General features: G+C 42.6%; 1 protein-coding gene across 7 annotated transcripts in view; it reads left to right on the top strand.

The window, feature by feature from the left end:
• TDRD12 (tudor domain containing 12) overlaps nucleotides 1–26,111 on the top strand; it is a 231,110-nt gene that overhangs the window by 141,218 nt on the left and 63,781 nt on the right. For all 7 annotated transcript variants that reach the window (XM_033940266.1, XM_033940270.1, XM_033940268.1 and 4 more), the window contains 2 exons: nucleotides 2,254–2,393; nucleotides 11,372–11,592. In XM_033940266.1, coding sequence (XP_033796157.1) covers nucleotides 2,254–2,393; nucleotides 11,372–11,592 — 361 coding nt within the window. The remainder of the gene's footprint in view (nucleotides 1–2,253; nucleotides 2,394–11,371; nucleotides 11,593–26,111) is intronic.

Below are 26,111 nucleotides of genomic sequence, written 5' to 3'. Positions count from 1 at the left end.
GTGATCATAAACTCATCATACCAACATCTGTGCACAATGCACAGCATTAAAATCCCTGCACTTCAAAATCATACCATCGTAGGAGCTTCAAGTAGCAGCTCTCATCTGATGATTTGCCAAGATTTTTTCCCTGTATTGTAAGGGATAGGATTTTTTTTTTTTTCTAAACCCACACAAAAAAAACACCTCTCTTCTGAGCTGCACACGTTAAGCACTGCAGTTAAAATAGCAAACAACACTGGAACCCAGTGAGAAAACTCTCTTTGCTACCCATAGATGCATACAACTGATTAATAATGACTTGCTGTCCTGCTTCTTTTAGGGGTCAATGGGCATTTGCTGTGACTTAGGAAAGATCAGAGAAACTGACCCCCTTCCTTCGCCAGGAAATTCAAGTGGCAGAGGCACAACTCAGATTCTGCTCCCTCTCAAGAAAAAAATGACGTTACAAACCGAGTAACAATCCAAGAGACCAAAAACTAAACTTTCCCGAGGCAGAAAACCCCCCCTGCTTGCCGGAACTGAAGGGAACTTGACACTTTTTTTTCTCCCAGAGGAGTCCCAGACTCACTGCAGCCACACCATCTGATCTGAGGAGCAGAGGCATTATCAGCAGCTTTGTGGGAGATGTTGTATACACTCAACCCAGCAGGATTATTCTGCTTTCTGGAGACATGGAAACATCCAATCAGAGGACAGAGCCTGGTTAAAGAAACTGCAAAATAGCTCAGTAACCCTCCCGAGCAAAACTGGAGGCAACCTGAGGACTGCCCTTCAGATCGGCTTCTAATGTGCCGTCCCGTGCTTATAAATCGGCAGTGATTTGTATTTATTTCACAGGCAGCTGCCTTAGCCCGTAGCAAACTCATGCTTCTGGGCTCCAAGGTGTGCGTGCCGGCTTCCCTTCTCTTCTCCCTCCCCCGGGACGTAACTTCCGGTTTCGGAGGGAAGAGAAGGGAAGCCGGCACGCACACCTTAGAGCCCCGAAGCATGAGTTCGCTACGGGCTAAGGCAGCTGCCTGTGAAATAAATACAAATCACTGCCGCGTCTCCAATAAATACAAATCACTGAGTTCGCGTCTCCAAGCAGGTGAGAGGTGTTTTGTTTGTTTTTTTATGTTGAGCAGCGGCGGCAGCAGCAGGATTTGCGATAGATGACAGCCGGGCAGTCATCTAAATTAGCCGGGCGTAGCGCCCGGCTGAAAGTCCCTGGGGAGAACACTGTCCCTCACTTCTGCCAGGAGAGTCAGTGAGCTACAAGCGTTGGTCACAGATCCATCTTTCACAGTTTTTCATCATGATAAAGTGGTTCTATGCACGCATCCTAAGTTTCTACTAAAAGTAGTTACGGACTTTCATCTCACAGTCCATTGTTCTTCCAGTTTTTTTCCCTAAGCCTCATTCTCATCCAGGAGAAATGGCACTGCACACTTTGCACTGTAAACGTGCTACATCGATCAGACAAAGCCTCATAGAACATCTCCCCAACTTTTCATCTCATTTGATCCTAAAAAGTTGTGTCATCCTGTCACCAAAAGGACAATATCCAACTGGTTGGCTGCCTGTATCTCATTCTGATATACTCAGACCGGACTGCCTCTGGAGAGTCGTGTCACTACTCACAAAGTCCGTGCTATGGCAGCTTCTGTAGCTTTTCTGAGATCTACTCCTATTGAGGAAATCTGCAAAGCTGCCGCCTGGTCCTCAGTTCATATCTTCACTTCATGTTACTGTCTGGAAATTTTTTCCAGACAGGATGGACACTTCGACCTCTCAGTTTTGCAAAATTTGTTTTCTTAATGGCCAACTTTCCCTCCATCCCTCTCTAGTTAGCTTGGAGGTCACTCATCAGTGAGAATATGCTGCCTGCTTGTCCTGGGATAAAGCACAGTTACTTACTGTAACAGGTGTTATCTAGGGACAGCTGGCAGATATTCTCATAACCCACCCACCTCCCCGGGTTGGCTTCTTAGCTGGCTTATCTTAACTAAGGGACTGCGCGCCTAAGTCAGGCAGGAAGGCACTCGCGCATACGTGGTGCGGGAATCATGAACTTTCTAAACTTAAAGTTGCGATTCACTTTTCAAGTGTCTGTACTGGGGCTCCATTGGTGGCATCACCCATCAGTGAGAATATCTGCCTGCTATCCCTGGTAACACCTGTTTCAGTAAGTAACTGTGCTTTAAAGCATTCCTTTTGGTTAATATTTTAGAGATCTAATATATATTATCTCGATACCATTTTGTTTTTTAGTTTTAACTGATGACTGCCTAGCATCTCTACACATTACTGATGCAACTTGTGTGATTCACTATGATTTACCAGCATCTAATCAAGTCTTTGGTTTACGTATGTTTGCTATGTCGGGAAATTTTCAAAATAAACTTCAAAAGGTCTGTATTTTGTTTTTGTTTACTAAAGATTTGTCTTGTGACTAAGCAAAAGAATGACTTTTCAGTCATAATTTCCAGTTTTAAATAAGCAGCAGAGTAAGGTGCAAGCATATTAGGCACCCTAGTTAAGCCTTCAGCTCTATGCTCCCCCCCCAACTCGGAGTGGCCCAAAGCAATCAGTTGCCCGAGGTGAAGGATGAGAGGGCACTCTTCTTCCCATATACCTTCCTTTGCTGAAAAAGGTACGACAGTTAAAAATTTGCCAACTGCTCTTGTTTGGCTATTACAAATCCTCCCTCAAGTATGCTGTCCTATTTCCTGCTGGGATCTGGACCCCTCATTAACCTTTTAAAGGTCATCAGCAGTAGTGGCAGTTCACCTAGGCTACTTTTCCACTGGCCTTGGAGTCTTCTCTGTACTGCGACCTATCCCCTCTAACATAATTTCTGTTTCCTCAGGGGCAGTTTGCAATACAGAGAAGACTCCAAGACTGGGGACAGGGCAGCATATGTGAACTGCTACTACCACTGGTGACCTTTAAAGGTAAATGAAGGTATACTTGGTTGGAGGGAGAGAGGACAGATGGAAGATGAGATGCCATACCAGAGGTGGGCAAGGAGATGGAAAAGAAGTAGTCACTGGGAGGGGAGGCAGGGCATGCTCTGATGCAGCTGGAATGAGCACTGAGAGAATAGTAGGCCAGCTGCTGGCAAGGAAAGAACAGAGAGCAACAAAGTGCTGCATATACAGCACATGTTGCCTTTAGCTGCTTTTTTCTGCTCGCCACTTAATTAATGCTATTCTTCTGCCTTAAAGTCTCTCCCTGAAGACCACTTGAGGTCTCTGCCTCAGTTGGCCTATTCTTTTGCTGCTGTGCCATTCTCTGAAGAGGGCTGCCTGAGCTCTCTGCCTCAGTTGGCCTAATTATAAGGCCACTTCTGAGTAGGCTTTAGAATTCAGTGTATAAACTCTGGTGTCAAATTGGTGACAGCAACACAAACTTCCTTTACTAGAAAACAATGTGTGATATAAGGCAAACCTTGCAAATAGACCTTCAAAATTATAGCATACCATGCCAGTGCCAAGTTAAAAACTGAAAATGCACCAACCCTACCTATGAAAAGTTGGCATTGCAAATGTTCTAGTGCATTGGTTCCCAGCCCTGTCCTGGAGGACCATCAGCCAATCAGGTTTTCATGATAGCCCTAATGAATATGCATTGTGCAGATTTGCATTGCTGTCACCTCCATTATATGCAAATCTCTTTCATGCATATTCATTAGGGCTATCCCAAAAGCCAGACTGGCTGTTGGTCTTCCAGGACAGGATTGGGAACCACTGTTCTAGAACATCAGCACATCTCCAGGGACTAGGGGTATGGGGTTTGTTTGTTTTTAATTATTTTTATTAAGCATAGAGGGTAAAACTTAATGTAGATTAAAAAATGAAAACAAAAGAAACCAGACTGTGAGTAGTGAAATCCCAGAGAAACAGAGATGCATTTTATCAATACAGAATATAATAAAACACATGCACATTTTCAAAGCTGACATTATCTATCTTAAATATTTTTGTGTTCTGACCATTTTTTCATCTTGCTGGGTTGGTTTTGGTCTCTTAACTACTTCATTTTTGATGCTTTTCTTCAAGTCCCCTTTCCAGGATCTCATTTCCATTTTCTGTTTCTTCACTGCCCTGTCATCTTCTTTCCTTACTCTTGACACTGATCCTTCTGTTTCATTGTTTCCATTTCTTTTTAAGAACCTGTAACTAAATTTCATACCTCCTTCTCCCCACAGTTCTGTCTCCTATGTCACCTTCTTACAACTTTCCACTTCTATACTTTCCTCTGTTCTCCTATCTCCATCCCTCTCTCATTCCTTCCTCAGCCTTATATCCCCTGAATTTCACTCATTTTCCAGTCCCCTATTTCCAGCCTCAGTATTAATCATTTTCTAGGCATTATCAATCTCTCTACCTCTCATCTCCTTGCTACTTCCAATTTTCCTTTCTTATGTTTTACCTCCTTATGCTTTTCCTATTTCTACTCTCTCACATCTGTCACCTTCTTTTATCCCTCACTCTTTGTAGCCTTCTTTTTTCCCTTTTCCCAGCAACCACTGTTCCTACCTCTTCTCCCATATTCTTCTCTACGTTACATTTATTTCTATTTCTATTCTGCCTTAACCTTTCAGTTCAGTTTGGTACTGTTCTTAATATTCTAACATGAGGGAGAGTGTGGCGCAGTGGTTAAAGCTACAGCCTCGGCACCCTGAGGTTGTGGGTTCAAACCCATGCTGCTCCTTGTGACCCTGGGCAAGTCACTTAATCCCTCCATTGCCTCAAGTACATTAGGTAGATTGTGAACCCGCTGGGACATACAGGGGAACATGCTTAAGTACTTGAATAAATTCATGTAAACCGTTCTGAGCTCCCTTGGGAGAAGGGTATAGAAAATTGAATAAATAAATAAATAAATAACATCCACTACTCTGTTTCTTCCACCTGTTCTTTCCATCTTTCCCTTTCCTTGCATATGCCCATTTTTCTTCCCCCTCCCCCAACAATATCTGTGCTTTTCCTTCTCCTAATACCAATTCCCTCCTCCCATCCCCTGCATCAGGCTCATCGCCAAGCCCCTAGCTCCCATTTCCCTTTACCTGTTAACCAGCAGCAGACTGGTTTCATCAGCCTCCTTTGTCAATCTGCCCAGCACCGCTAAATCCACTGCAGAGAAGGGAGTTCCTTTCTTCGCTGAATCCACTCTTAACTGCCAGCAAGAGGAAGCAGGTAGTAAATTATCTCAGATTTTAGTGTGATGTTGGCAGCCAGAGCAATTAGAGCAGTGGTTCTTAACCTGGGTTCGACCGAACCCCAGGGATTCGGTGAGTCAGTCTCGCGGGTTCGGCGGAGGTCAAAACACACCTCCGACTCATATAGCGCTTCGGTCACGTTCAGTCATCTATCAGTTATTCAGTGATTTTGATCAAGACTGATCGTGTACTCGATTTCTTGATCTATCAATCAATAGCAGAAGTCACACTGATTTGCAGTAAATTTCATTATTATGTTATTATTATTCGAAATATAGGAGAACTTTTTTGTTTTCAAAATTGATATTATTTTTTCCCTCACTGTATACCTATGTTTTGAATTTGTAAAAATCATATTTTATTTTTCCAATAAAGAAGGGTTCGGTGAACACGCATATGAAACTGGTGGGGTTCAGTACCTCCAACAAGGTTAAGAACCACTGAATTAGAGCGAAGAAAGAAGCTCATACTGTGCAGCTGATTTAGTGGTAGCAGACCTGGCAGGTACTAGAAAGGAGCAGCTGGCACAAGGTTTGGTGGACCAGAGAAGTAAAGAAGAGAGGTAACTTGCCTTGAAAAAAAACCCAAACCAACAGATAAAGGCAGGTATGATGTCCAAACCAACAGTACATTGTAACATAATAAATGACAGTAGATAAAGACCTAAACGCTCCATCCAGTCTGCTCATTTGTTATACCCTTTAAATACATGATTAAATTAACTTGTCTCTTCTTTGGTACTTCTGGGTCATGGACTGTAAAGTCCACCTGGTATTATCCTAGGTTCCAAATGCTGAAGTTGCCGTCCAACCTCACTCCAGTCTATCCTACAACCCTGTTTGCAGGATATCTACCATAAAGTCTGGCCAGTAACATCCTCATGTTCCAAGTTAGTGGCGTTCCTATTGATGCCCTCCCCAGCCCAATCCTACACCAAATCATCACATATGGGACACAGACTATGCAAGTCTGTCCAGTACCAGCCTTAGTTCTTTAATTTACGTCCTCTATGTTTATCCCACATCTGTATCGTATCTCCCCTGTCCCTCCTCTCCTCCAGAGTATACATATTTAGGTCTTCCAGTCTCTTCTTATACTTCTTTTGGTTCAAACCCCTTACCATTTTTGTCGCCTTCCTCTGGACCGCTTTAAGTCTTTTTATATCCTTCACCAGATATGGCCTCCAAAACTGAACACAATACTCCAAATGCAGTCTCACCAACAACCTATACAGGGGCATCAACACCTCCTTTTTCTACTGGTTATTCCTCTTTCTATACAGTCTAGCAACCTTCTGGCTACAGCCACCACCTTATCACACTGTTTAGATGCCTTAGGTCCTCAGACACAAATGTTATTATGTGAAACAAACCACATATGATATATGACATATGATACGATTATGTTTGGTACTGCAATGAGAGCTCGAAGTCAAATTTCATCAAATAACAATAAACTATTATTTATATTGACCGGAGTAGCAGTACAGCAAATTACACATAATTGGAAAAATTATGACAGATTGAACTATAATTTTTGGTGGAACTCAGTTTGCCATATATATAAGATGGAGCGTACATTTGCAACACAAAAAGGATATATGGATAAGTTCAAGAAGATTTGGGGACCATTAACAGATTTTTGCAATGAATGATTTTAATTTTTTTTTTTTCCCATAATAAGATAATGGTTAAAGAAGGGAGGGAGGGAAGGGGTAAGGAATTTATTCTCTTTATTATACATTATAAAAAATATATCATAATGAATGAATGATAGTCCTATGAGAAATTAATGTGATAAAGGGAGAGAAAAGGGTTCATAATTAAATAATAATTGATAAAATCATTACAATATATATGTTATATAAATTCATAAGAAAAATAATATAAAATATGGTTTATATAAAATACATTATAGAAATATCAAGTGTATTGTTAAGATAAATGTATGGAAAATTTATAACACTTGTTGATATGTGAAAAAATCAATAAAAAAACTTAAAAAAAAAAAAAAAGAAACAAACCACACCCCTCCAAGGATCCTTGTTTTGGCATACACACATACTTTTCTCAGGGGACATTAAGTACAAAGCATATAAAAAAAAGAATAAAATTTAAATAAATAAAAAGTGTAAAAACATATATTCCAAATAACACAAAAGAGTTATCTTACTGAATGCAGTAAAAATACATAACATATAATGTGTTGAATAAACAAACCATTAGACAACAAAATCCTATAGAAGTTTAAAATCAATAAAGCAAAAATATGTACCCATAGACTAAGGGCCTGTTTTACAAAGCCGCGTTAGCGGCTACTGTGTGGTAATGGCCCCGAAGCCCATAGAGATTTAAAGGGCTTTGGGACTGTTGCCGTGCGGCTTTGTAAAATAGGCTGTAAATAATGATTAATGATACATAAGGTGATTATGTTTATTATACATAAAGATCGTTAATCATTATTTAGTATATGGGTACATATTTTTGCTTTATTGATTTTAAATTTCTATAGGATTTTATTGTCTAACTAGTATTTAAGCCCGTTACATTAACGGGTGCTAGAATAGATGTGTAGACTTTTAGCACAATGGGTCGCTGAGGCGTTTCTTTCTTTCTTTCTTACTTTATGTTTTTTTATCTCTCTCCCTGCCCCCCTTTCTTTCTGTCTCTGTCCCCCTATGTGTCTCTGTCTCTTCCCTGGCCCCCTTAATTTTTTTTAAAATATGCTTTATTCTTAGTGTCCCCTGAGAAAGATGTGTGTATGTCGAAGCTAGGATCCTTGTTGGGACGTGGTTTGTTTCACTTAATAAAATTTGTACTGTTGGTTTGGACATCATACTTGCCTTTATTTGTTGACAAGGTTTGGTGGAACCAAGATGCAAGTACACCACAACAGTATGAAAAGGATGACCCATCCCAAAGAGTGTCATTCACTACCACAATTACAGCTTTTCTAGTATTGCATCCGGGGTATAAAATTGAGGAAAATAATGACCCTTAACCTTTTTTTTTAGTTAAGATACACCAGAGGGGTAATGCTCATATATGTGACACACTGCATATATGACTCAAAGGGACCTTTGGTCTGATGAATATAGCAGTTCTTACAAGTTAAAGGTAAACATGCTGTGCATCCACAAACGTCCAACTTCCCCCCCCCCCCCAAAAAAAAAAAAAAAGTGCAGATCATAACTAGGATATTTTTCTATGGAAGTCACAATATGATTATTCTGATTCTCATGTCATTGGAGCAATAGCAACATAAATCTCTCTTCCAGGTGCATTGTAAAATACAAAACTTAAGGAAAATCCACTCAACATAGATTGTACATCCACAAATGTCCCCTCCCCCCCCCCCCCCCCCACACACCTACAAGTGCAGATCATAACTAGGATATTTCTCTATGGAAGTCACAATATAGTTATTCTGATTCTCATTTCATTGGTGCAATAGCAACATAAATCTCTCTACCAGGTGCAGTGTAAAATGCAAAGCCTAAAGAAAATCCATTCAACCTACAATTAGCAGACATGTCATACAACAATAGCACTAATGGAAGCTACAAACAGCAAAAATCCTACCTATTACTCCCCCTCTTTCTCTCTCTCTCCCATGAGTCCAACATCTCTCCTTTCTGCCCTTCCTCCTAAGTCTGACATCTTTCCCTCTTTCTCACTTTTCCTGCCCCCAGTCCATCTCTCCTCTGGCTTTCACTGTCCATCTCTCCTTCCCCTCCTTGCTGTCCCTGAGTCCATCTCTCCCTCTCCCCTTTCTTCCCCCAACCTGAATCTTTCTCTTTCCCCATTTTGTTCCCTCCCCCAAATCCATCCATTTCTCTCTCTATTTGCCCCCATACCCTCCTTTGTACATCTCTCCCTCCACCATCTTCACTTCTCTTCCCTTCCCAAGTCCATTTCTCCTTCCCTCCCTTACCCCACCCCATCCATCTCTCCCTCTTTATCTTCCTTGAGTCTAACAACTCTCCCTCCCGCCCTCCTCGAGTCCAACATTTCTCCCTTCCCTCCCCTCAGTCTGCTTTGTCTCGGGGGGGGGGGGTCTTCTTTCTAGAGACCCCTGAACCCAATATCTATTCATTTAAAAACTCTCTCCAAACTCACCAGGTTGTTATCTGGCATCTCCACCATTCTTCCTTCCTCAACCCCCTTCTGTCCCTGGCATCTTCTCTTTACTGCGGCCTGCCCTTTCTGACATAACTTCCTATTTCCACTGGGGTGAGTTGCAGTAAAGAGAAGATGCCGGGGTCACAGAGCAGCTCTGTGAATTGCTGATGCTGCCGCTCAGCAACTTTTAGAACAAATCAAAGCAGCGTGGGAAGGGGGGGATGCAAAGGAGTCAACTTTTCAAAATTATTGAGGGTACTAACCTGATTAAAATTATCTTCCCTGGACACAGTCAAGGAGTATGTTCAGTATTGGGGATGTTCAAGCACTCATAGAGTTGGCTGCTATGGTGGGGAGATGGGAATTGAAGGAGAAACGCTGTTCTGGGAGTGGGGCTGTGGTAGAGAGAGCTGACAAGCAGGTAGGCTGGCTGGCAGCAAGCTTCTGTTCCCACAAGAGTGCTGCCTGAAGCCACTGCCTCATTTGGCCTCATTATAGGGCTGTCCCTTCTCCTCCCATAAACTTTCTGACCAATAGTGTGCTTCCTTACCCTCCCTGAAGACCTGAAGATTTTAATAATTTAATTCCACAGTCATGACCACTGTGTGTGGCGCGGTGGTTGAAGCTACAGCCTCAGCACCCTGGGATTGTGGGTTCAAATCCCGCGCTGCTCCTTGTGACCCTGGGCAAGTCACTTAATCCTCCATAGCCCCAGGTACGTTAGATAGATTGTGAGCCCGCCGGGACAGATAGGGAAAATGCTTGAGTACCTGATTGTAAAAACCGCTTAGATAACCTTGATAGACGGTATATAAAATCCTAATAAACTTGAAACTACTAAAAAAAATGTATAGATACACCTTCTTTTTAAAAATTAGACTTTAGATCTTTTTTCTAGCAAATTTGAAATATTTACATCATTTCAAGCTAGATTGTATAATATTCTTGTCTCAATTGCTTTAAAATGTATTCTTTTAAACTGGAAAAATAATTCCTTCCTTAATGTTCACTTTTGGTGGTAATATGTTCTATAAGCACATAACTCTTTATATATTTCCTGTTATTTCTTGTATTACCGGTATATTGTTGATAACTTTTTGTAATAAGAAAATTTCAATAAATATACTGTACTTGGATACATACAAAAAAAAATTCAGTTATCACTAAGAGGCAGAAAGAATTCCTAATTCCATTTGGAATAACATTTTTCAAAAGTCATTTATCTGAGTAAATGTTATGCAGAAATTCTTCACCCTTCCTGCTGGTGGAAATACACATTGATAGCTCTTTGAGTTTGTGGGACTGTCATTGACTAGTGCTTTGCTTTTGACTGCAGCTGCTATTTGCTGCCTTCCAAATGCAGTAGCCTTAGCCATCCTTTTATTGTTGCCTAATGATTAAGCTGGCCTTGTGCCTATGGAAGTACTGTTAAATATGGACAACATGAGTAAAAACTGGCATTTGCTAAAGGTTATTTAAATTTAAAGAAACAGCATTGTTATTACAGAACTAATAAAAGTAACATATTTTTTGTAAATTTTGTAATACTTTATCACTGCTATATTGTTTAAAACAGTTAATAGTAACATCTGAGCTGATTTAGCAGGTGAAGCCTAGCTTATAATTTGCATTATTTTTTTTCTGCCATACTACATTTCAACATCAGTTGTATCAGAACCGTTGTACCCAGCTTTGTTTCAATATAGTGACTTAACTTTCCAATGAAACTATTTAAAAAAATATTTAAATAGAATTTTATTTCTTCAGTTATGGCCCTGTTAGGATTTCTGAGTTGTCCTTTCCCCATCATTTTACTCTATCTTCAAGGCTTGCTATCTTCACTAACAAGAATCTCTGTTGGCAGTAGTGTGCTTGGAGATGGATTTTTACCTTTGTAATGGCATTTATCTCCTAGGCAGCTGTTGTGAGCATTCTGTCTTTTTATAATTAGGCTTATCAGTGTTATAAATTAGTTGATGATATTTTGAACATCTTCATTGGTTATTTCTATTGGTTTTGAAATATCTTATTTTGTTACATAAAGGGTTTTTTCGTAGAACCGGAGAATTCAAAGGCAAAATCTATTTTGTTGATGACAGAGAAAAATGCAAATCAAGCAATTAGTGTATTACATTATTTAGAGCACACAGATGCTAAAATTCCACAAGAACTATATGACTTTACAGCTGGAAGTTTAAAGGCCAGAGAAGATTCAAAACTTGAAAGGCCTCTTTGTCAGTACCTTAAAGAATTAGGTGCCTGTAGGTAAGTGAACGTTACATATTTAATTGATAAAGATTTGCCCCCTCTTTTACAAAGGTGCGCTATTCTTTTTAGCGTGCACTAAACACGTGCTAAACGCTAACGCGTTCATGTTATTCTATGGACGTGTTAGCGGTTAGCACACGTGTTGATTTAGCGTGTGCTAAAACACTTAGTGCACCTTTGTAAAAGAGGGCCTAAGTAAATAAGTTTAAATAATCTACTAACCTATAAAGTTTCAAATTATAATCATATAAAACAGGGGTGTCCAACCTGCAGCCCAAGGGTCACATGTGGCCCCATGAAGTATTTTGTGCGGCCCCGGTCGAGGGCGATGCAGTGTTTTCCTCTGCTGCCCCTGGCTGTTTACCATCTTGCCAGCTCCCTCCTCTGTCTTGCTGCAGCGTTTGCGCGGCCCCATAAACATTTTTTTTCGGCCAGTGTGGCCCAGGGAAGCCAAAAGGTTGGACACCCCTGATATAAAATATGTATCATTTGACCAATTTTGTGCTAGAGAAGTTAAGCAGAAGCTTTTTGATGGTTATTCAGTCTGTAATCCTGATCCTTTGCTTTGCTGTCTTATAGTCATAGTCTTTTTGTTTGTGTCTCTTTCATTTTGATTTAATGTTTTTAACCAGCTTCACTGATTTTACCCATTAATCTTGTAGCTCCCCGTCTGTTTTCTGTTAATTTTTATCTAGTGTAAATTGCTTTGATGTGAATATGAAAGGCAGGATTAGAATTAGAGAATGAGATGGGATCTTAGTATCCCCATCTTACCTTGTGAGTTCTGTCCCTATCCCTGTCCCATTCTTGCAAGCTTTGCCTTAACTGCACAAGCCTGAAACACGTGATTTTAAAGTGTTCATGGCTTGTGCAGATGAGGATGAAGCTTGCAGGAATGGGACAGGGACAGATCTCACGGGGATGGGATGGGAATAGAGAGATCCCATGGGACAGGAAAAATTTGTCCCCGTGTCATTTTCTAATTAGAATTTCAATTAAATATAAACTGCTATCTTCCTAGCAAATCAAAGGTATTATTAGTATCACAATTATACTATTATAGACATGTAAGTATGCAGAAAATTTATATTTTTCTTGTGAAATGTATATTTTTAGTGCAACAGGGGCATTCTGAATTTTAGTGCACAATGCAGTCCCAAATCAATTAAACATCCCAGAAAGCTTTTTTAATTATGAGAAATCTACGTAAAATAAGAAAATTATTCGACCCAGCACAATTCAGGCTAATTGTCCAATCCCTAGTCTTAGGTCTACTGGACTATTGCAATTCCCTCTATCTACCTTGTCCTGCCAACATGATAAAACAACTTCGGACTATACAAAACACTGCCCTCAGACTGATCTGCTCCCTGAGAAAATATGATCATATTACAACTGCCTTCCTAGACTCACTGGCTATGCAAGCCCGAATTCAATTCAAATTCTACTGTCTATTATTCAAAGCATTAAACGGCTCCGCCCCCCCTATCTAAACAACCGCCTAAACCAGATCCTCACCTCAAGACAAAGAAGAACTCCGAACCCTTTTGCCTTCCCTCCACTCAAGGGCACTCAGCGCAAAAAGATGTTTGATAACCTTCTGGCAACGCAAGCAGCAAAACTTAACCACTCCATCTCCAACCTGTTGATGGCAACGGGTGACTTCAAAACTTTTCGAAAAGAAATCAAAACCCTACTTTTCAAAAAATTTATCCAGATATCTTAACCCCACCCTTCCCCCTCCTCCTAGATAAATTCTCCCCCAAAACCTCCACTTAAATAATCTCTTCCTCCCCAAAACACCAACCAAGTATTCAGATCCCTGAAATGTAACGTAATCTTATTTGTACTCTAACTGTAATCTATTTGTTATATCACACAGTAACGTACAGTCAATTTAATATCCAATTTGCAAGTTCTTCCGGAATTAATCCAGCTACCTCTCCTCCCTTATAACAAAAAAAAAACCCAAAACTGTTGTAACTTCACTGGAAATGTCCAGTTAGCTCTTTTGTAATCCGCCTTGAACTGCAAGGTATAGGCAGAATAGAAGTCCCTAAAAAAAAAAAAAAAAAAAAAGGATTGGACAATTTCCTGCTGGAAAAGGGGATAGAGGGGTATAGATAAAAGATTACTGCACAGGTCCTGGACCTGATGGGCCGCCGCGTGAGCGGACTGCTGGGCGCGATGGACCTTAGGTCTGACCCAGCGGAGGCATTTCTTATGTTCTTAATGTAATCCTATCTCGACTACTGAAAAATAACACCCTTTCTTTAGCACTCTCTAGACCAGGAGAGGTTATTCTTACAAGTCGGTATATATCTCATCATGACCAGCAGGTGGAGACTGAAACAAAACTGTAGAATAGTACATAATAGGTACCCTTTCCTATTCCTATCAGTCTTCTTTCAGTCTTCAGCAGGTGTGAGTGAGCTGTACCCATCTCCCTTGGTAGGGCTGTTGGAATTTGTTTAGGGTTTCTAGTCTCCGCTTTTGGCCGGATTGAGCTTGGATGGGCCCTGTTTGGGGGTACGTCTGACCTCGGGGGGTGTCAAACCCGACGGGTCTCGTGCTGGGTTCCTCCCCCCATTTCCTCCACTTCCCCCATTTTTTTAGAGGAGCCTCAGCAGTAAGCCTTGCCCCCTAATTCAAGAAAGACATATTGCTTTGAGAGCCTATGGAATTGTTTATTGTTTAATTAGTTTCTTGATTAAACGCTTTATCGATTCTGCAAAGCGTTGTACAAAACACTAGATAAAATAACATTGCAACAAACAGAATTACCATTAAAACAAACTTTTAAAAAAATGAAAATACAAAACTGTTAGACGAACTACAACACGTACTAGGTTAGATAAGGACGCACTAACAAAAGATACATGAAGGAAAGAGGGAGGAAATACAATAATTATAGTAAATGAGAGAGACATTAAGGGAAAGAACAAAAAGGGCAGGACTTAATGGAAAAAAAAAAAAATTAAGAAATAACAACTTCAATTAAAAGCATCTTTAAAAAGGAAACATTTTAAGCTACTTTTAAACGTTTTTAAATTATTTTCTGTTTTTAGATAAAGCGGAAGAGCATTCCAAATCGTAGGAGCAGTTACAGAGAAGATAGAGGTTCGGCGTGTACCAATTATTTTTAAGGAGGGGATATTTAAATTGGATTGGGTTATGGATCTTAAAGATCTTGGTGGATCATAGGGAATCAATATTCGATCAATAAAAGCTGGGGAATTAGTCTGCATAGTTTTAAATGTCAAAAGGGCAATTTTGTAAGTTATCCTATGTGAGATAGGTAACCAGTGGGCATCTTTTAACAGAGGAGTAACGTGGTCATACTTTGTTGCTCTGGAGATTATCTTGATTGCCGTATTTTGAATTAGTTGCAGACGCTTCAAATCTTTGTGATATATACCTTTTAAAAGCGAATTACAATAATCTATTTTTGAAATTATGAGTGAATGAATCAAAATGTTAAGAGAACTAGTATCAAGAAAAGGGGTCAATGATCGAATCATTCTTAGTTTGTAAAAACAGTTTTTAACCAGAGCACTTATTTGCGGTCGGAAAGTAAGCTTGTTATCTATAAGGACCCCTAAGATTTTTATAGTTGAAGTTGTTATGAGTGGTATGTTGTCGATGATAATTGGGGAGATTAATTTAGCTCCCTCTTTACCGGGGAACAGAAGAGTATTAGTTTTTGAGATGCTTAGTGAAAGTTTATTGGAATTTAGCCAATCGTGAACTTTACTTAGTTTGTTATTGATTTCCTGAATTTCCGAATGAATTGTTGATTCGATTGGGTGTAGCAGTTGGAGATCGTCGGCGTAAGCGTAGACTGTGAACCCGATTGATTGGCAAAGAGTCAGAAGCGGGGATAAATAAATATTAAATAATAATGGGGATAAGATAGAACCTTGAGGGATACCAAAGTTTGAATAATAAGGTTTTGATTTTGTGTCATTAAATTGGACTGTTACGGCTCGATTGGAAAAATAGGATTGAAACCATTCTAGGGCTTGATCAGCTATACCTATAGAAGAAAGACGTTGTAGTAAAAGATAATGATCAATGGTATCGAATGCTGAAGCCAGATCTAATGAGACAAGTAGAACGGATTTGTGGTGATCAAGATAGTAATTTATGGATGTTGTGAGACCTAGTAATGAGTATTCTGTTGAATGGTTTATGCGAAAACCGGTTTGAATCTGTTCTGTAAAAAAAATAATCCTGAGGTAGTGTCGGTCTGAAGGGTTGCTGCTCCTTTAACTTTGCTGTATTTTACTGTATTTGTTTTGCTAACCGGCACTTTGGTTTTAGCTAGGTCGCATATGGAGCAATGAGCACTTCTCAAGGGCACTCGCAGCCAGCCTGTGCAAGCGGTGTACAGGCCGGTACGGTAGTGGAGCTCCGTCGACAGCGGCTGCAGGCTCTCAGAGCTCCCCGCCACTGGTGCCTCGCGAGTTGACTGGAATCAGTGGGGAAGCCCGGACTTCTCCCCACCGCCCCCTTTCCGCCGGTTTTCCGCTGATTTTTTAACAGCTGAAGCCAGCTTGCCTGCTTTAGCGGCTGGGACAGATCAGGCTTCCCAGCTGCTACAGGCCTGGAGGGGTTGTTTTGGCGGGAACGTCGCCATTTTCTCAGTCTGGCCCCTCCATTTTGTCTGCAACCTCAAGTGACCTTCCCCCTGTTTTGAAAAAACAGGAGCAGGTTTCAGCTGAGTCCCCTGCTGTGGCAGGGAGTCCCTTGGGACCCCGGGGGGGGGGGGGGTTCCCTTGATTTAATTTTTGCATTGTGCAGAGCCTATTTTCAGGAAGCTGGGGGGTCCCATGTGCGCCCAGGGGGTTTCGGGGGGGGGGGGTCCTCCATACCCCCTGTGGCTTTGCCTCCCTTGTCTCCTTTGGCGTCTCCTCTTCCTCCTCCCTCGTCCAAGTGCCCGAGGGTGGCGTGGGATGAGGATTGGTGGTCCGAGGAGCGTGTCTGCTTGGATGAGGACCTGGACCCTTTTGAGGAATTCCAGGATCCTCTCGAGGGGATGGCCGCTGGCGGTGGGGTGGTGGGTATCCTGCCTTCCGGCAAAGGCATCCGTGGTGCGCCTTTTTCAGAGGATGAGCTACCAGATCTGATCCAGCAGGTCTCATCAGTGCTGCGTTTTGAAGAAGCGCCGCCAGAGACCCTGCATGTGGGGGATCCTCTTCTTAGGGGGGATCCATACTGTTTCCCACTCTTTTCCTATGCATTAGGATATTCGGGAGATTGTCCTGGTGCAGTGGAATATACCAGAGGCGCCTTTTCAGTTACCGCGTGCCATGGCTCATTTGTATCCCATCCCAGAGGGAGATAGGGCTACTTTAAAGTCGCCAGTGGTGGATGCCGTGTTCTCAGCGATTGCTAAGCGGCATACCGTGCCTGTTGAGGGCGGTTCTGCCTTACAAGACACTGAGGAGTGTAAATTGGAGACCATTCTTAAGCAGAATTTTGATGTCTCTGCCTTGGGGGTCCAGGCGGCTATTTGGTTGGGCTGGTGGCTCGCGCTGTGTTTCGGTGGGCTGAACGTGTCCTCGATCGTGAGTCTGATGGCTGGTCCTTAGTGGATCAGGAGGTGGCAAAGATTGAGATGGCTGCCTCATTCCTCTCAGCTGCTCTCTATGACTTGGTGCGGACGTTGGCTTATGTAAGGGTTTAGCGTCTATTTGAGGGGTGGTGTGCTGTGCATGGAGTGGTATTTTCTTTCAAATGAGGAAGTTGCATCATTGTAATCAGCCGGCCTAGCAAAGGCCCCAAGGATGCTGATTAAAACCGCGTCTAAATTAATCCTTGCGGCAGCTCTCTGGCCAAGTTAAAAGCACACTGAGCTGCCGCTGGTGTTCTGGGGGGGTGCGGAGAAGACGCGGAAGGCAGGAGTCCAGAGAGCTATGGAATGATAGGGGTCTAACTGTATGCCATTATTGTCCCAGGGAGCTGCATCCTTCCTTGCAGAATCTGGTTCTCTGCATGAGACCAACAGTGAAGATGTGGTGGTCGCCCTTGACCAGAGGGATGACCCTATGGTGCATTGTCTGTTTAAGACAGCCTCACTCCCAGGCATCATTATGGATTTGTTGCAGGAATTAAAGTTGGAATCTCCACAAGCCTTAACTTCACATTACACATTCACATTACACATTCACATTACACATTACACATTCACAAGCCTTAACTTAACTATTACGAGTAGCTCCATTGCTCCTACCACGTTATTCCCTTCACATCCAGACATCACTAAACTAATTACAGAGCACCGAGAGTCCCTGGAGGGCTCTCTGTGAATGTCTAAGACTATAAGTTTTACCCTTTGGCTCTTAAATTTCAACAGATATTTGTTCAGCCTAAGGTGGATTCGCTGGTAGCTCAGGTCACCAAGCAAACTTCCATACCTAGTGAAGGGGGTGTGATGTTTAAAGATGTACAGAATCACAAGGTGGATGTGATTCTTGAATCCTTGGCTTTAGCCATTAAAGCTGTAGCTGTGGCTTCCTTTGTGGCATGCGTGTGCCACATGCAGTTAAGTCGAATTCTTTTTTTTTTTTTTAATTATTTATTTATTCAATTTATTTAATACAAACAAGCAATAAACATACTTGTACACAGATTACAAAAATTATTGAAAGGAAAATCTATAACCCCAAATCCACTTAATGCAGTGTTTTTTTTTACTCAATTGTAATTCAAGTTATTTAGTCCACAACTATTTGAGAGAGACTTAAGAAAAAATAAAATAAGAAATAAGACAAATCTTATCCAACTTAGAAAGCGGCACTTTTCTGCGGTGCTACAGCCATTCATGGCAGGTTACTCATTTTAAGCTACAGGCACTACTTGCTCTTTGGATTCTATAAATCCTATCAGTTGTTTAGGTTCAAAAAATAAGTAATTCTTATTCTGATGTGAAACAAAACATTTTACAGGAAATTTCAACATAAAATTTGCTCCCAAGGCTAGGACTCTTGGCCGTAATGCCAATAATTCCTTCCTACGCCTCTGAGATCTTAATGACATATCAGGAAATATTCAAACATTAGAACCTAAAAATTGATCATTAATATGACGAAAAAACAAGTGTAGTATATATTCTCTATCACTTTCTAAAGTGAGAGTTATTAACAGGGTTTTCCTTTCCGTTATAACCTCTAAAGAGTTCTCCAGAAACGTCGTTAAGTTCATGTTTTCATTATTTGTCCCTTGAATCTCATTAGGAGTGGAAACTTCCACAGGTTTCTTTACTTGAAGATAATTAGCTCTAACAATTGGTGGCAAACTTTCTGTAGGAATTAGCAAAATTTCCTTAAAATACTTTCTTGCCATCTCCATTGGTGAAATTAAGGGACATTTAGGAAAATTTAGGAGTCTCAGATTATTTTTCCTTAGTTGGTTCTCAAAACTTTCCATTTTTCCTGGCAGTAAATGATCTTTCTTTTACCAATTCCAAGTCCAAAGTTTTCATTTCGGATATTCTTGACTCCTGTTTTTCTAATTTCTCACTTAAATCTTTAAGGACCAAGCCCTGTTGCTCCACTTTAGAGTGGATAGTTCCATAATCAATTTTTAAAGTGGAAAAAGACAATTTGAAGTTAGCGTCCATAACTGATACGGCCTGCCTTAAAGCCTCCATATCTATTTTCTTAGGCTTTTCCAGCACCCCAAAGTTAATGTTGCTTCTTCCCAAAGCTCCTCTCACCTCCTCTGCAGTGTGGGAAAACTGCCGCTATTCTCTGTCTTCTTCAGCTCCCAATAGGATTGGAGCTGGCTGACCTCCTTCTCTGAGGATCGATGTACCTTCCGGGGTCATCGTTACCTCAGGAACTCCCAACTCTGCACTGCTTCCGGGTTGTGATGGTGGCTGCCTCTGCTCCGAGCTCAACAATGCCCGAATCTGATGGCTGAGTTCACCCGACGTATTCGGGCTTGCCCCTGAAGTCGCCCCCAAAGATTCGCTCGAGCGGGCCAACGCTCCCTGAATTGTAGTCTGCACCAGACGCGGTGCCACTATCGCCGCCGGAGGATTGCTGCGAAGGGCTCCATTCCTCTTTCCCATATTAAGGTAAGAGGGTTGCTAGGTCACACAGCAAACGCCGGCCGACTGTCATCTTGCTTCTCTCTAAGTTGAATTCTGAAGATGGATGAAGACGGCAACCCCAGATGGTTCTATCAGGAGTGAATTATGTGGCAGATGCTCTTTAAGCAAATGTAGAAAACAGTGGGGCAGGAAAAAAGCTTTCCACAGGAGCCAGCAGGATAAAATCAATGATGATTATTTCAGTCTAACTATGTTTTGGATTGAAATAAACATCATTGATTTTATCCCGCTGGCTCCTGTGGTAAGGTTTTTGTCCTATCCCACTGTTTTCTCCAGATGCTCTGTATGACATGATCAGAGTCAAAAGCTAGGTTTTTGCCTATTCTTTCTTCGCCTGCAGAATGCTCTGGATCAGACGGTGGATCACACTAAGCAGGCTCCCCTTTCAGGGTCAGATGCTGTTTGGAAAAGGATTGGATAATCTAATGGCCAGTGTGATGGACTGTCGCCCTAAGAACTTACCGGACAGCAGACCCCAAACTGCAAGCTGCTTGGGGTCACAGGAATTTTTGAGAGTCAAAGATTATGTCCATATTTGGGAGGTCAGGTGACACAAAGGTCTTTTCAGAGGTCAAGGCAGAGATTTGGCAATGGCAGAAGACAGCAAGCCACTGGTTCTCGATCCTCTCTGGCCTCTAAGAAAGCCCATTGATAACAGATCAATGGTCAGGTCTCCTGGAAAATCTGGGCAAAGATAGGCACAGACCAATGGGAACTGGAAGTTATTCAAGAGGGGTTACAAGATCGAGTTCTGTTTCCCTCTTCCAGACTTTTTGTAGATTTCCCAGCTGGTCAGCTGGAAAAAGCCCTCAGAGTATGTGCAACGGTAAAGAGGCTTCTGGATATTTGAGCCATAGAGCCCGTCCCAGAAGGAGAATAGAACTTGAGCAGATATTCCATATACTTTATCGTGCCCAGGAAAGGCTCGAATAACTGGAGACCAATTCTGAATCTCAAGTCAATCAATGCAGCGCTGAAAGTGCTTTGCTTATGCATGGAGACCATTCGGTCAAAGCGGCAGTAGCACTTAAGGAATTCTGGCCTTTGTAGATTTGACAGAGGCCTATCTTCACATTCCCATTGTTCTGGCGCTCAGAGGTACATAAGGTTCCATGTTCTGGAACAGCATTTTCAGTTCTCCACTATCTTTTGGTCTAGCAATACTACCATACACATTTTCCAACGTGATGGTAGTAGCACATCTTCACAAAATAGGGATCCAGGTGCATCCATATTTGGACGATTGGCTGATCAGAGCTCCATCTAAAAAAGGAAGATGAGAAAGCAGTGAAGCAGGTGATCCAACCGCTACAGGACTTGGGATGGATAGTCAATTTCAAGAAAAGTCATTTAGAGCCAACCCAACAACTGGAGTTCCTGGGAGTCTGTTTCAACACAGCAGCAAGCCGTGTCTTTCTTCCAGAGCCATGCAGACAGAAGCTCATGAAACAGATATTGAGTCTCCTATTGAGGTCCGCTCCTATGGCATGGCATTACCTCCAGGTTATGAAGTCAATGGCAACAGGACTCTCTCCTATCCTGCTGGTCTCATCAGTTGGACTTGCTTCAGCAGCTGCTTCCTTGGAAGACAGAGGCATGGAACAGCCTGCGTTGGAGGCAGCAGGCTGCTTCCTTCTTGAAGGGCATGCTGCTTCGCATATCCTCCTAGGTGATACTGATGACGATGTTGGCCTTTATGGTTGGGAATGTCATTTCTACAGGCACCCAGACCAAGGCCATTGGTCCCTATTTCAGAGAAAGTGATCTATAAATCACTTGGAAGTCAGAGCTATTTGTTTGGCATTACAGACCCTGAAGAAGTCACTGGAGGGCACGGCTATCAGGGTCTTCTCAGACAATGCAACAGCAGTAGCTTACGTCAACCAGCAAGGGGGCACCAGTAGAGGCTCAGCTGCTCTTTTGATGAACAGAAACTCATCTGCAGGCACACTCTGCCACTCATATAGCATGAATTGTTTGACAGTGGGTCACCCGCTGATGAATCTGATAACTTTGGCTGTAAATGCAAAAGTGGATCACTTTTACAGTCGAAGATGCAATCCTGGAAGTGCTGGGCTGGACTTGTTAGTCCAAGCTTGGCTGGAGAGAGAGCTCTTTTATGTTTTTCCCCTGTGGCCCATGCTAGGTTGAGTCATTTGCAGAATTGCAAATCTGGGATTGGTAGACCCCATGGCGCCAGATTGTCCTCACAGACCATGTTAGGCAGACCTAGTTCATCTTCAGAGAAACAAAGGCCTGAGATTTCTGATCCAGGTAGATCTTCTGTCTCTGGATCTGGTTCTTTTAGGGAATCCGAAACACTTTGGGCTTGCATCATGGCTCCTGAGTGGGCTGCCTTAGTAAAGGATACTCAGAGATAGTTGTTGCTCTTTTTAGAGATAAAAACCTTTGATTGTGATGTCCTATGCTAAGGCTTGGAAGGATGTGTTAAGAATGATGTAGAGCCCTTACAAGTCCTGATCTCAGTAGACATGGCATTTTTGCAAGAGGGGTCTGTCAGTAGGATCACTGAAAGTGCAGATATCAGGCCTTTCATGTTTCGGAGCTCGGGGAAAGATTTCTTTGGCCCTTGTATCCAGACATGGCAAGATTCATCAAAGGGGCTCTCCCGTTGCATCCGGTGTGGCTACTTTTTCCCTCTTGGAATCTTTTTTTTTTTCAATTGTTTATTTATGACAAAAAAAACAGCACAGCAAAACATCAGGAAAATACAAAACCAGTACCGTCAGACAATCTGCAAAACATCAAGACCCCTGATGTCATCCCCACCCCCACCTCCCTCCCAACCCTCCCACACCCTTCCCCCCAGAAACAGCATTTAGCACCCTGCACCCCCCTTGAACCATAGAGCACCACTATTGGCATCGTAGCCCCCCAAGGAGAGGAAAGAGAAAAAAGGAAAAAGGAGCACCGGACCAGAATAAGGCTAACCCCCAAAGTCCCAATCCATTCCATGTACATTACTTCAATTTACAACAGAACTCCCCACATCCAATCCCTCCACTGCCAGGTATCTCCCCCAAATATCGTAATATTGCTGCCATTTTCTAGTCAGCAGGGCCGAGAGCCGGTATCTCTCACATACCCACCCCAATTTCTCTCGCACTTGAGTCAAAGTAGGTGTAGTGGTAGTGCGCCATTGGCGAGCCACAGTCAACCTAGCCGCTGTGAAAGCCAACCGCACCAGTCTATCCTGGGTATCATCTGCCCCTCCCGTGGAAAACCCCAATAAGGCCACCTCCTCCCTTTCTGTGAGGGTCACTTGAAGGAGAGCCTCCACATACTGAAACACCTGTCTCCAGAAGTCTTGAATGGAAGGGCAGCTCCACCACATGTGAAAAAAGGTTCCCCCACTGTCCACATCCCCTCCAGCATAAGTCCGTGCCCTTAGCAGACATTTTGTTCAGGATAACCGGGGTTATATACCATCGTACCAGCATTTTAAGCGCATTCTCCACCAACAGAGGAGCCACTGCTAAATGATGTATCCTAAATGAGATATTTTCCCACAGAGCTGCCTCAAACACCTGCCCCAAGTCCTCTTCCCAAGCCCCTAAGTAGGAAGGTTTCCGGGCCCTGTCCTGATGCATCCATTTATACAGCAGTGAAATGCAACCTCTGCGTACTGGGGACTCCAACAGCTGCTCGAAGTCGGAACAGCTATAAGTCGCAGCATCAGCCCTTTTAGCCATCTGCGAATAACTTTTCACTTGGAGATATGGGAAAAGATCCTTAGAATCTAACTGATAAAGTGTTTGAAGCTCAGGAAAAGCACGGATGGACTCCCCCTCAAGAAATTGGCCAAAGTACTGCAACCCTTTTCATGCCCACCGCACAAAGATCCCCCCCATCTCTACCCGGCACGAAATCAGAGGCATAGCACAATGGTAGATGGTGCACCCGTTACTTTTACCCAATAATTTGCTAGCCTCTCCCTTCCACACCTGCAGCGTCCATTTAGTGAACGGATTAGAAATGGTCCCCAACTCCTGCGCCCCCAAGTCCTCCCACATAAGCGATCCAAGGGTCCGAGCCCCCCACAAACTACCCAACACTCCCTACTCAACCTGTACCCATAACTTCAAAGAAGGCACATGCCACTCTACTCTCGCTCTGAGCTGAGCCGCACGGTAGTAATGCTCCAAATGGGGGATTCCCAGACCCCCTTCCGCCTTGAACTTAAACATGGCCCAGTGAGCCACCTGGGGACGTCTGCCTCCCCACACAAACCGTAAGAGGCTACGCTGCCAGCGGAGAAAATATTTTCGAGGGATTTCTGTAGGCAAAACTTGAAAAAAATATAAAAACTTAGGTAATACCAACATCCGAGTTACCTCCATGCGCCCCAGCCAAGACACATATAATGTGTCCCACCGATCCATATCCCTAGCCAGGGATGCCACCAGGGGAATATAATTATGCTGAAATAAGGATGTCCAATCCACCCCCAACTGGATACCCAAGTATCGGATAGGGCCCTTAACCCACCTAAAGGGCACCACCCGTTTAATACCTGGTATATCCGATTCCGGGACTGATATATTAAGTATCTCCATTTTAGTCATATTGGCCTTAAAGCCCGATAGAGCCCCATAGTCCGTTATAAGGTCCTGAAGGGATCTAAGGGATTCCGCCGAACCCTCCACAATTGCCAATATATCGTCAGCAAATAAAGACAATTTATGCTCACCCCCCTGAACCTGTATGCGCCTCACCCGAGTGGTCTGTCAGATCTTTTGCGCAAGAGGCTCAATCACCAAGGCAAAAAGCAAGGGCGATAATGGGCAACCTTGTCTCGTTCCCCGCCGTAGCTCAAAAGGGGAAGAATAGACCCCATTAATTTTCACACACGCCAGAGGTCCGTTATACAAAGATAGAATCCAAGACACATATCGAGCCCCCAGGCCTACATGTCGGAGAACTGCCTCCATGAATCGCCAATCCACACGGTCAAAAGCCTTTTCGGCATCCACCGCCACTGCAACCCAGGGGTCTCCACTATGTTGGGCCTGCCAGATCAAGTTCAAAACTTTACGAATCCCATCCGCCGCCTGCCGTCCCCCTATGAATCCCACCTGATCTGGATGGATAAGGGTCGGCATATGAAGGGACAAACGATCAGCCAACACTCGGGCCAGAATTTTGGTATCAATACCCAACAGCGAGATAGGCCTGTAGCTCCCACACTGAGTGGCATCCTTCCCTGGCTTTGGTAAAATTGTGATCCCCGCCAACCGCATAAAGAAGGGCAACTGAGCTCCATCTCTCATATCATTGTATAAACGCACCAACAATGGGGCCACCAAGGTAGACCCTTATAAAACAACCCCGTGAACCCATTTAGTCCCGGGGATTTCCCCGGTTTCAACTGTCTAACCACATTATGTACCTCCTCCAAAGTAATATCTTCATCCAGCCCCTGTGCCTCAGAGTCCGTAAGGGATGCCAAGCCCGAGTCCCGAAGATAATTTCCGATCTCTGCCTCCATCCCCTGACTCTCTGGCGTATAAAGCTGCCGATAGAATTCTCAGAATCGCGCGTAGAAGCCTATATTCTACGTCAGGGTATGTATTGGATCCTCCCAGAACTTATAGATAATGCACCAGATTGGTTGTATTTGGAATGGTGCCTTATGTTTCCCCTAAATTTAGTTCATCTTCCAAGTATTAACATACCTAGAAGATACAGAGAAAATAAAATATTAATGGATACTTGGAAAACATTGAGGTTTATAAGTAAATTAACACCTATCCCAATAAACAAATCAACTAATCAATCTCTATGGATAAACTCCAAGATCAAAATTGGAGGAGCTCAAATCCTTTGGAAGAACTGGATTATTGCAGGCATTAGATCTCTAGATGATGTTATTTCAGAAGGTAAACTGCTGGAATTTTCACAATTGCAACATAGATTTGGTCTTAGTAAAACACAAAGTTTTAAATGGTTGCAATTGAAGCAGGCCATTCAGGTTGGGTTCCCTGAATGGAAAACATTGAATAATCAATATACAGTGGTGCCTCACACAACGAACTTAATCCGTTCCAGGAGCAAGTTTGTTATGTGAAACGTTCGTTGTGTGAAACGCGTTTTCCCATAACAATACATGTTAAAAAAAATAATTCGTTCTGTAGCATAAAATATGCTAAGATGACATAAAAAAAGATAAATTTTTGGTTATTATTTTTATTTAGATACATCTAAAAACATAATTGTTTTTTAAAACAACACACATTTTTTAAATTTAAAGACAGACTAAGTAGAGTCTAATTTTACAGTGAGAGGGCAGAGTCTCAGCGGCAAAAACTGGGACTTAACTGTTCATTTTTTTTTTTTTTTCTACCGTGTTTCCCCGATGATAAGGCAGGGCCATCAA

The sequence above is a fragment of the Geotrypetes seraphini genome, chromosome 4, assembly GCF_902459505.1.
Source record: "Geotrypetes seraphini chromosome 4, aGeoSer1.1, whole genome shotgun sequence".
NCBI lineage: Eukaryota > Metazoa > Chordata > Amphibia > Gymnophiona > Dermophiidae > Geotrypetes > Geotrypetes seraphini.
Note: the sequence above shows the minus strand (reverse complement) of the source record. Positions and strands in the feature narration are given on the sequence as shown.